This window comes from Octodon degus, unplaced genomic scaffold, assembly GCF_000260255.1.
Source record: "Octodon degus isolate 3935 unplaced genomic scaffold, OctDeg1.0 scaffold00299, whole genome shotgun sequence".
NCBI lineage: Eukaryota > Metazoa > Chordata > Mammalia > Rodentia > Octodontidae > Octodon > Octodon degus.
Window position 1 is genome coordinate 1,101,826 of NW_004524875.1, and position 12,615 is coordinate 1,114,440.

Sequence of the window (12,615 nt, forward strand, 5' to 3'; positions counted from 1 at the left end):
CAGCATCCATTCATGACTAAAAACACTAAAGAAAATGGGCAGCAGAAGACCTAACTTCAATTTTTAAAAACTTCCAACATGATACTTAGAGAAAGTTAAAGATTTTCCCTCTACAATCAGCAACAAGGACATCCACTATCAACACTCAATGTAGTTCTCAATACATTAGCCAGAGCAATGAAATAAGTGCGAAATAGACATGTATAGTAAAGGAAGATCAAATTAAAATTACATGCAGATGACATGATCCTCATAGAGAAGATCTAAAAAGTTCCATTAAGACTCTTAGAATTAATCACCAAATTCAGCAATGTAGCAGGATACAAAATCAAAACACAAAAATCATTAGCATTTCTAGACTCAGAATTGTTCCTCTCTATGGAAATCTTTAGATAAAAGATGAAAAATTTATATGATCTGAAGCAAAGCCAGAGTATCCAGCAGCATTTCTAGAAACCAATAATGAATTCACCAAGATAACAGAAAAATAATGCATTCATAACACCATCAAGAAAAATTAAATACTTAAGAAATTAACCTAACCAAGGAAATGAAAGATCTCTACATCAAAAACTACAGTATTCTGAAAAAGGACACCAAAAATGAAAAAAAATCCCATTCTTGCATAGGCAGAACCAGTTAATTTCAAATGTCCAGACTTCCAAAATAAATATACATATTTAATGCAACCCCAATCACAATACCAATAGCATATTTCACAAAACAACAAAAAGCAGTCCTAACATTCATATGGAACCAGAAGAAACCTATAATAGCAAAAGCAATTCTGGTCAATAAGAGCAAAGCAAGAGACATCATGTCTCCAGATTTTAAGTTATAAAACCACAATGATTTTTTTTTAAATGGGGCTGGGGAAATGGCTCAGTAGAATAAGTGGTTCCTGGCAAGCATAAGGGTCTGAGTTCAATCCCCAGTTCTGAAAAAAAAAAATTATTTAAAAAAAAAAACAAACAGCATGGTACAAGCACAAAAACTCACACATGGAACAACAGAACCTATTGGAGGATAGAGAAATAACCCAGGCACATTCAGCCATCTGACCTTTGACAAAGGGCCAGAAACACACTGGAGGAAAGACAGCCTCTTTGGCAAAAGGCACTTGGGAAGACGGCCACACACATGCAGAAGACTGACCGTACGTCTCACAAGGCACTAACTGAAACCTAAACAGACCAAAACTTAAACAATGCAACAGACACTAGGTAAAGTAGGTTAAACTTCTGAAGATGTAGCCAAAAGCAGGACATTTCTAAAGAGAACCCCAACTGCATAAGAAATAACACCAAGAATCAACAAATGGGCTCATATCAAATTAAAAAGCTTCTGCACTACAAAGGAAACGACCAACTGAATGAAGAGACATAAAATGGGAAAAAATTTCCAAGCACCCCTCAAGCAAAGGACCACTATCTAGAAATACAAAAAACTCAAAAACTCAACCACTGCAAAATAGAAAGACCCAGTCAAAAGATAGGCAACTGAAATAAATAGACACTTTCCAGAGGTACAATTGGCCAATAAATATATTTTAAAATGTTAGTATCATTGACAATCAGAAAAACCAAATTGAGACAAACCTGAGGTCCTCTCTGACTCCAGAAAGAATGGCCACCATCACGAACTCAAATAACGGGCTGGGGATGCAGCTTAGTGGGGAGTGCCTGCCTAGCAAGCGCAAGGCCCTAAGTTTGATTCCCAGAACAAAAAATAAATAAATACATAAGAACTCTAATAATAACAAGTGTTAGCTAGGCTACAGGGAAAAGAAAACCCTTCTACACTGTTGGGAAAACGTAAGCTAATATATCCACCACGTAAATCAGCATGACAATTAACAAACATAAAAAATAAAACTGGAAATTTAATTTGACTGAACTATTCCCTTTCTAGGCATCTTCCCAAAAGAATGAGATATCATATCACAGTACTATGATGCACAACTCACTTACAGTGCACAACTCTGCTTAGAAATCGCCTACCTGTTAGCAATTTGCACAGCGGAGCCCCATTCTGCTATAAAGAAAGATACATTGGAGTCACTTACAAAAGCAACAAAAAGCAATTTGAAGCAGTAATGTTAAGTGAAATACATCGAACCAGCATACATACCCCACTATCCCTCTTACACGAGAAACCCGGAGTGAAAATAAATCAAAGAACAAAACACAGCACAGACAGCAGGAGCCACAGCACCAGGCCTCTCGCCAAGGGAAGGCAGCCGCACGGGAAGGACGCACAGAGGAGCTAAGAGCTGGGGGCGCTCCGCAGAGCACCAGCTCTCCACGGCGGCAGGACCACCACGTGCTGCAGACGGTGCTGGTGAAGATTAAAATTAGGAATTAAATTTACAGAAAAAAAGAATTTTGTTGTAACATGACAAAGTAGACCAAGACAAGTGATATATAGTGAATATAAAAATAAGTCATATCTACTAGTCGTGTGAAGTATCAGAAAAAGAATAAAGTAGGACGTGAAAATCCATTTTTCGTTGTTTTCAGACCTTGCTATATTAGATAAACCAAGACCATCAAACTTCGTATTAATTTAAGAAACTGTACGTCTAAAAATCTTTTACATGGCCTAACCAATGAAGTTAAATAAGACCAACTGGAAGATGAATTTTCAGGTCAATTAACACAATTAGATGACTGAGGATTGGCAAGCTTAAAGGAATTAGATCATACTAAGCAAAATTACATATCTGTAAAGATTTGTAAAGGACAAAAATAAGTTAATAAATCCAAACATGGCTTTTGTTTGACTGAATTCAGAAACTTTTCAGAAGAATCCAAGCTGCCCCCTTCCAGACATACCTGCAGTTACTGAAGGAGAAGGCGTGAAGAAATGACCCGCACGCCCTCCTACGGAGCTTTCCTGGGAAGTGCCAGTCTTGGGGTTACTAGTAAGCCCAGACGCACCAAAAGATTGCATCAGTGATGCTAAACTTCAAAGAAATCATTCCTGCTTTAACAGGCACACATCCCTCCCCTTACTCTGCGCCACAGTGAAAACAGAAATCAGTAATTCCCAAACCACTAAATCCTGTGCATTGTGAGCACAGTGAACACGCGCATGAGGGAATTACAACTAAACGGGTCGGCACCAGTTTGTCTTCTGGCTCAGAGGTAGCTTTGGATGAATTCGTGATTATTCCAAAAAATTCCACACCAAACTGACTGATACAGGGCAGACGCTCTCGCTGGGTCCCTCACCTACAGTCAAAGCTTTCGGCACAGGCACAAGACCTGGACTGCTCCTGCCAGGGTCATGAGCCTGAGTGGTGCTGAAGGCAACAAAGAGGACGCTACCAAGAAAGGGTCGCCATTTCTCACAAGCGTCATAAATACACAGACGTCAAAACAAGCTGTAGTTTGAAAAACAAATCCATTCTTATAAAAAGTTAAGAGACAATCATCTCTATGTTGGAGCAGTCAGTCTTCCCCCAGTTTTAATACCAGGCCAAGGTGTCAGCATCAGCTTTTTTTACCAGAGACAATTGCTATGTCATATGAAAACATGATAAACTTGCTTTATTAATCAAATGGTTGAATGGCACTGATGTATTTAATATACTACACATTATAAATTGATTGAAATTACAGAGATCTCCAATTGGAAATGGAGTTTTAAAAAATACAATTAATATTTTCAAGTTTTATGTTTCACTGAACATACAAAGAAAATCATTTGCTTCTGTCACTGTTGAAAGATTATCTAGTCCCTTCATGTATTAAAATAGAAGTGAGAAAATATACCCTGGAAATCTAGAATCTGAAGTACACTTTGAAAAATTGAAACAAATTAGGTACAACCAATTTTGACCATTGCTGAAATGCAAAGAGACAGCACAGGAGTTGACAGAAGTTCAATTAGTTGTTTGCTGAAAACACAAATGCAGGTGCCTACAGTGCTTACACTGTTCTACTTTTCAGACCCAAGTACAACGTAAGTCCTGAAAGCCTAAACATCCACCTCTGCAAACATTTCTGGATACTGAAGGATAATTTCAAAGCCCAACAGGATCACATCTAAAATGAAGTTGCTTTTTCTCCTTTATAAAATAGTTTTGCTTCAAAAAAAAAAAAAAGTTTTGCTTCACAAATACAGAAGAAATAAGCACAGAGAGACATCTAGAATTTTCAATCTGTTTTAAATCAAGGGATTGCTGCTCTTGAAAATTTTCCCTGTTAGGCTTTCTTCAGTCTTCCTTCTTCCAGGTGGCTTGCTAGAGATGTGCGTCAGCCACGTGCTACCCCACAGAGGCAGCGGTACTGGACGCCAGCGCGACAGGCAGTATTTACTTCTGATAGGACTCTCTAACTTTTGCCTGCAGTGCGTCACATGTCTTCTTGGCATCGCCGAGCAGCATGGCTGTGTTGGGCTTGTAGAAGATGGGGTTATCCACCGCAGCGTAGCCAACACCCAAAGACCTCTTCATGACGATGACCTGGGGGCCAGAGTAAAGGAGATGGGTAGTGAGGGACCAGATGAGGGCCTGGGAGGCACACAAACACTGCCCAACAGCTTGGGCTTCTAGCTTGCTATTTCCTTCATTTGTACAGTTCTCTTTTTACATTCAAATTTATTTTATGACATATAAAAATTATATCTATTTAGAGTATGGGGTGATATTTTGATACATGCATACATTGCATAATATTTTAATGAAACTAGACATATCCAGCTCCTCAAACGTGTATGCACTTGTGGTGAAAATACCTAAACGCTTTCCTTTCAGCCTTTCAAAACACACTGTGGTTTCTCTAGCTCACCGAATTACACGCAAGGACACTCCAGAACCTCCTCCCTAACTTTGCACAAACATACAGCACTACTAATTCCTCAGTACAAAGGCTTTTAAAATATGCCAGGCCTAATTTTAAATGTACTTTTGCATTGTATTAATGCTAATTTTTAAAATTTTTTATTAGTTTAAAGGTTAATCATACTCAAACCATTCACAAAAGGTTTGTTAACAATAGTTTGTCTAGTGACATTTCTGCAAAGATTTCTTCTTTGTGCTTTTCTTTATAGACTATAAGTAACATTTTCTAGTAAGAAAAGCAGCATAGTTAGCTTATTCACCTATGAATAAGCCAAAGAAAATGAACTTAATGCATAAGCTCTTGGTACAAATCCTAAAATAAGTGTGGTCGAGTAAAATATATCACTTTTGAGTAAAATATATCAAAAAGTTCCAGGACAAAACACAATCCAGATTCTCTCAAGTATGGAGTTAGTAACCAACAGGCTGGTCCTACAACCCACCATGAAGGGTACATCCGCCTACAACACTGCGGGGTTACAGCCGCTCATAACAGCACCCAGGTGTGTTGCTACCCTGATGAATGTCAAGTCGGTTCCTACTGAAATGAAAAGGCTTTCTATGGATTTCTAGGACATGCAATCAATACAAAACTGGAAGCAGCAGCAGTTTACCCACACATGCTACACCCCATCAGCACAGCCGCCACGCTGCCAACTCTCAGACACTGTCTGCGGCTGCCACGCCTCCTAGACAAGTGGGCAGGAGTGCGCCTACCTGTTCTCTGAATCATCCCAAATACCAAATTTTAAACTTACAGACGTACAATAAAAGGACGCAAAATTAAAGTGAAGTACACATCCATCAGCACACTTCTTCAAAGGCAGACATGAGGTGGGAGCAGGAAGGGTGTGGTCTTGCTAGGGCAGAGGGAATTTACAAGTCGTTGATCTCTCCAAAGTCTAGCAACTAGCTTTTTCCACAAGTAATGTGTATAAGCAAAATTTTCCTTTTTATTCCATGCTATTGTTTGTATTCTAAATTATCTTTCTGATAGACACTTTATAACAACATATAAATTTCCTTTCCAAAAACAGTTAAAATATGCTCCTCTTGGTGTATGAAGGTCACTGTCCTCAGCCACTGTCCCAGAAGAAAGCCATCTGCTTCACTGGACTGCAGCTGGAATTTGGCCAAACTCAGCCCACAAACTAGCAGCTATTTTTTTCAGCTGTGACTGCAGACTGTTAATCTATCCACATAATCCCATCTGGTTCTACATGAGGCACTCACTCTGGTCCCTTGGTGCAAGAGAAGTGACACAAGCTGACACAGGAAGCCAGACCCTAACAGCTCTTACTTCTGTGCCTCCTGGAAGGCAGCATCACTCCGCATCAAGGGAGAAAAGTGTACAGTGTGCATGTGGTGGGCAGCCTCTGGCGAGCACGTGAAACACACACCCCAGCCTCACCTGCTTCGACTTCCACACCTCAAGGACTGGCATGCCCGCAATAATAGAGTTGGGGTCTTCTTGAGCTGCTGAGTTAACTGTGTCGTTAGCTCCAATCACAAGGACCAAATCAGTGTCTAAAGAGAAAAGGAAAAAGCACAACATGCAGAGGTTACTTTTTCTTCTTCTCAGGCAAGTCACAGCGATTTGACCATAGAGTACCACCAATGGCAACAGCTGAGGGCACAGGAGGCTCCCCGCGCAGGCCCTGCGCAAACAGCTAGCAAGGAGGGGAGCCAGCATGGGCCCGGCCCGGTACCTGCGAGGCAACTGCAGACTCAGACTCATCGCCAACCGGGGCCTGGCCATCCCACCTAGAGCCTGCTTTGTTACGCCCACGCCGAGGGATCGACCGAAGCTGGCCTCTAATTCTTCTATCATCCCCAAACAATCTTGCTAGTCACATGATTTTAAAAGATCTGCACCCACTATTTTTAAAATGACCAATTAAGATACAATCTAGTGTCTAAATGACAACGGTCTAAAAGTCTGTCCTGTACTAATGATGTGCCCATAATTCCTGGAACTGGCTGCTTCTATATATAATTTAGCAACAGTGAAATTTAAAAAGGAACATAAAATTAAAATGAACTGAACTCTCTCTTTGTAAGGCCTATAATTTAAACTAGCTTAGGATATTGTCAAAAGTACTATGTGCTTCTAGACATACACACAATTTTAATTTTTTTTCCTAATAAACAGTGCTTTTCAAGTTTAGAATGGGTACTTGTCAAAGAGAATCAGTTTAATTTTAACAAATTTGATCTTGGGCCAAATGTCATCTCTATGGAGCATCTACACAATGACAGCTACAAACTATAGCACCTTATGTTGTAAAGTCTTAGTACTTTAAAAAACAAAAGAAAATTACCTCTCTGATCATGAACTGGTTCAATGAAAAACCAGAAAAATCTCTATTGGCAAGAATCAAGTCTAGGGCCAGAGAGATAGCTCAGCAGACTAAGTACCTGCTTAGGCAAGCACAGGGACCGGGGTTCAACCCCTGGCACCACATGCCACGCTGGCCCCACCCCCAGGCACCCTAAGCCAGCCACTGAGCCCAGGTGTGGTGATGCAGGACTGTAATCCCAGCGCTGGAGGGGAGCTGAAAACAGGAGGATCACTATGAGTCTGAGCTGCATAGTGAGGCCCTGCACCAAATACATTAAATAATAATAATAATACTAAAAGAATCAAGCCTAAATCACCAACAGCAGCACCTCTGCAGATGAGGAGCCTGCCTAGCTCCAGGTGACAAGCTCCTGGGTATCAGGACCTAGATTCAAAGCCAAGTTGCCCAGGTCTCAGGCTCACCTAAGAACTGCATCTACACACTACACCTGCACCATCCTTCAGCTATTCACAGAGGAACAAGTTTTAACAGGGCTACTCCCAAGTCCTTTCCACCTTATTCAGTCTTGTCTTTCACTTGATTTTAATTGCTAGATTACTCTTCATTGATGGGGCAATCATCACTGGTTCTACAATTTATGTTATAACATCACTTCATTCACACTACAAATATTTAAACCTCCTCCTCACCCACCTGGAAAATCGTGGTTGATTTCATCCATCTCCAGCACAATGTCGTATGGCACCCCAGCCTCAGCCAGCAGTACATTAAGCTGCCCAGGCATTCGGCCTGCAACTGGGTGGATTCCAAACCTAGACATGAAACACATGAACAGCTGGCCTTACTCGATGGGCCAAACACACAGGGCCCCAGCGTCACCCCACATCTGCACAGTGTGTTCTTGGCACCTCTGCTTTTTCCTGGTACTATCTGATCTCCACAAGCCAAAGTAGAGTAAGTCCAGATCTGTAGTCAATGTACAAATACTGAATTGGGAGGTCCAATGTCTCAGTAAACACAAACTATAACTCTCCTCATAAAAACAAAGTGTAGCTTTGGAACCTGGCTTTTCCGTGTATGGCTTGGGTGCAATGAACGTTCAGCAACATTAATACACGAACATCGTCTTACGTCTAAAAGTATTACGTTTGCTCCTGGTGCTTTCTAATAAATCTTGAATCTTTAAAAACACATCAACCCGACCTGCAATTAAGTATTTCCAATGAAAAACCAACTTTATTCTATCCAAAGCTGTCTCCACATTCAACTTTAACCTCTACATTCAAACGAAAGAAAATAAAGTATCATTGTATACAGGATGTTAAAGACCTACAATCTCTCAGAGAATAACACGAACCAGTACTCCACATCACACAGAAGCAATGAGACAGTAACACACTGGGGCGATTAGACAGACAGAGTGGGGAGCGCACAACCCGAGCGGCACCATTAAGGGAGAGGGAAGAATCATCACACGATTTCTTCCAGCTATGGATGGATCTTTACTGCTTTGCTTTCCAATACTGGAGCCAGAACCCAGGGCCTCTGCATTGGTCTGTTTTTTGTTTTGGGGTGTTTTTTTTTTATGTATTTAGTACAGAGTCTAGAGTCTCGCTACACAGATTGACTCATAGTGATCCTCTCCTGTTTTCAGCCTCCCACGCACTGGGATTACAGGTGCACACCACCATACCCAGTCTCGGTCATCCTCTCAGCATACCTGGGGGCGGGGCCAGCACAGCCCACTGGGGATCGAACCCTGGTCCCTGTGCCTGCCTAAGCAGGTGCTTTAATCTGTGGAGCTATCTGGCCAGCCCTGCACTGATCTGTATTCTAAGCACTTCTTTATTGTGAAATGGTCTCATGAAGTTACTGCCCTGCTCTGGATGGGCTGAAGTTGAACTCCTCCTGCCTCTGCCTCCCAGAGCTCTGGGATTACAGCGACGCACCGCCACCAGAGCTGAACCCTAAAATCCCACCTCTTGCCCATATTTATCTCCCAGAACTTGGCACATAAGAAAGCCTCTATAAAAGCGAAGGAGTAAACGAACTTAACAAAGAAATGCATTTTAGCAAAATATCGTCCGCATCTTGCACTCTGAATAACTTCTACGAAGACAACAATATACAATGTGTTAAATATTGTAACTGTCCTACTAACCTGTTTTGAAACTGTCTCATTGCTATTTCTTTCTCAATAAATTAATTTTAAAAAAGAAATGCATTTTATATTTATTTGTACTTTTCGATTTTGCCTAATTTTTACCTTGACATATAATTTATTTTATTAGTACATGTTCACAGTGCATTTTACGACAACTGGGGAGGTTGGTACGCCTGCATAACTCAGAGCGGTTTCTTCTCTTCCTCTCCTCCTCCCTCATCCTTTCTTTTCTCATGAACATGGCTTGCCTCGGCCCATGCTTATGACACATAACATCCACCTCTCGAGATTACCGCGACATTTTCCCCAGCACAGCTTTACCTACTTCCCCATCTCCTCCCTGGACAGAGATCCAGCAACCCCCACCTCAGCTTAAATACGTGGATGTATGTCTGTTCGTGCAATATGCATACATACATGTTATATATATGCATATATTACAGAGACTCAAAGAAAAACAAGTTATAGATGTGTGCAGAGAGCCACAGATATAAATGTAAACCAAAGAGAAGTCCCATCTCCCCGTTTTCCAAGGTCTGAGGCTTCACAGTCTAGAACCGCAATCAGCCTCCTCCGCCTGTATACAGGGGCTCCCTTCAGCCGATTCCAGGATGCCTACCTAGCACCATCCTCGGTTCTCGCCACTGGTCAGCGACGCAGCGCTTCCCAACCCGCTGCTGTGCTAGCTGCAGGCTTCTGCACCCCATATCTTGCCTAACTCTCCGACCTCTGAAGTGAACACAAAGTCTCATGATCTACATAGAAGAAAGTATCTTCAGATGTGTCACTGGTAAAGCGTGAGTCTATGTTATCATTTACAGCCACCACAACACCTCGCTGCTTCTCAGAACGCTGACAGTCACTTCGCACGCCTTGATACTTCTCACAGAAATGACTGCTAAGCCGGGACTCGGCACAGGCCCTTTGGGGAAAGGTAAAAGAGCGTGGAAATCCACCCGTCGCCAAAAGCAGACCTGAAAAGAGATCAGCCAGCATCTGTTCTGTCCAGAGAATGAGAAATGATCTTCTAGACCTTTAAAACTCATGAAGAGCCTGAATTATTGGGGTGCTTATAAATGAGGGGGAAAATATCAAGTGACTAATTGTTCCCTTCTATTAAACTTGTGCTTATGTAATATCTACCCAAGATTACTAAATGTTCCAAAACAAACAATTTATGTTGTAAGGAAAAGAACTGAAGCTCTTAAGGCTTTGAGGAAACGATAACCATCTCTAGCAGAAGTATAGTATGCAGTTAGTTTATTTCCTATTTTTTAAAGGCACAATTCCAAAATTAATTTTAAAAAGGCACAGTTCCAAATTTTCTATGGATAGGTACGGTTTTATAGTGGAGAAAATAATTTTTCATTTAATATTAATTTAATTTAATAATTGCACTTTAAGCTTTTTTTTGTTTTTGTTTTTTGCGGAACTGGGGATTGAACTCAGGCCCCTGCAGCTGGCCAGGAAAGGGCTTATTCCATTGACCATTGAGCCATCTCCCCGGCCCTGCACTTTACGCTTTTATATTACGATACAGATTATAAGGTGACTTCTTAACACTCTACACTTACGTCATGACAGACTATAAAGTGACTCCTCGCATCCGTTCACCCTGTCCTACCGCTTTAACAAGTCCCATCTGGAAGCGAGGAGCATGTGGGTTGGCTGATTCAGGCTCACTAGAGGACTTAAATAAACTGGGCTTGACAGCCTCACTCCTCTGTCCACTAACAAGAAGGCACAGGACATATACTAAGACAAGCATCTGATGTGGACTTCAGAATGTGGCTCATACCAGCTATAAGATGTGTCAGGCAGTTTGCACAGATTTTACTTTTCAAGTGAATGGTGAAGATGGAATTCAAACTCAAGTCTTCTTTACACTGACAGATAATTGCGCGCACTTACCGCACGACGCAAACCCTGGCCTTTGTACCCCAGACTCTGAACGTTTCTGTGCCGGGCAGTCAGGAAGCCTATGCCCTGAGCTTTATCAGCAGTCGTGTCAGCTCATGGCAGGCAGGTCACTTGCTCGCTCTCGGAATTCCCAAAGAGCGGTGACAGGGCTGGCCAGATAGCTCAGTGGACAGGGACTGGGTTCGTTCGCTAGTGTGCCGTGCTGGCCCTGCCCCCAGGACACACTGAGACTGGGCGTGGTGACATGTGCCTGTAATCCCAGCGCTTGCGAGGCTGAAAACAGGAGGATCACTACAAGTCAAGTCCAATCTACGCAGTGTGACCCTATGGACCCTGTACTAAATGCATTTTTTAAAAAGACAGAGACAAGCTGTTCTTTATGAGCCAAGCCTGCCAAGGGGTAGGGGATACCACGGAGAAGCAATCTGGGACAGGCTAATAAGCAAGCGCACAGAAAGGTGTTCTGCCTCAGGAATCCAATCTATATTGTGTTTCTGGAATAGTAGAGGGTCCCAAAAGTTTCAATGGCACTACAAGCTTTAAAGTAAAAAAGACATTAAGTCCACGCACAGACACACAACACACAGAAGAAAGTGCCTGCCAGCGCATGCCTGGCCTATCCCAAAGCGAAGCATGTCCTTCAACGCTGGGATGGACTGCTGGCTCTGGCAGCGGAGCAGGAGGTCTGAGAGTGTCTCTACTGCCACCTTCTGCATCAGGTGTGAGGGCTTTGCCGCACAACCACCACTTCTCAGACTTCCTAGACAGCTGGGCGCCCTGTCATCCAATCCAATCCCCACGGTAGCCAGAGCGTAAGGGCTCACACACTAGACAGCCCCACCTCAGACACCAGTCATGGGTCCCAGGCTGTCACCTACATTTCCAATCTATTACATCTTCCTCAGGTTTGATACTTTGCTACAGCAGCTCCCAAAGCTCCCAAAGGTACTTACATTACTGAATCATTACAAAGAATCTAACTCAAGGACAAATGGAAGAGAGGTGAGGAGCAAGACAGGGGTGCTCAAAAGCAGCTCACAGGGCCCCTCTCTGGGCCTCGGACTTTGGGGATTTTTTGGAGGCTGCATGTAGGCGCAACTGATTAAATCACCAGCGACTGAACTTAAATGAAGAACTGAGGACGACAAGTTTACAGTGTTTACTTGAGCAGGAAAATGGTACGAGAACCATGCAGCATTCCAGACCGAAGATGGGTCAGAAAGCCCACCCTACTATGTGTACAGATTATATTTATAGCCAAAGAAAAGGAAATGACACATATGAACAAGCCTGATGAGAAACAACCGGATTGGCTGCAGTGGGTGGATCGCATGCTCCTGTTTCAGCAACTACGATGGGCTGAGACTCAGCTGCTCAGCTGT

The 12,615-nt window shown here is 42.4% G+C and overlaps 1 protein-coding gene across 2 annotated transcripts in view; it reads right to left on the reverse strand.

Moving 5' to 3' along the window:
- Positions 1-3,525: 3,525 nt before the first annotated feature.
- The window catches only part of Nnt (nicotinamide nucleotide transhydrogenase), a 94,043-nt gene continuing 84,953 nt past the window's right edge, over positions 3,526-12,615 (reverse strand). For both annotated transcript variants that reach the window (XM_023707578.1, XM_004647298.3), the window contains exons 20-22: positions 7,843-7,961; positions 6,258-6,373; positions 3,526-4,468 (exon numbers count right to left, since the gene is read on the reverse strand). In XM_023707578.1, coding sequence (XP_023563346.1) covers positions 4,319-4,468; positions 6,258-6,373; positions 7,843-7,961 — 385 coding nt within the window. In that variant the 3' untranslated portion in view covers positions 3,526-4,318. The remainder of the gene's footprint in view (positions 4,469-6,257; positions 6,374-7,842; positions 7,962-12,615) is intronic.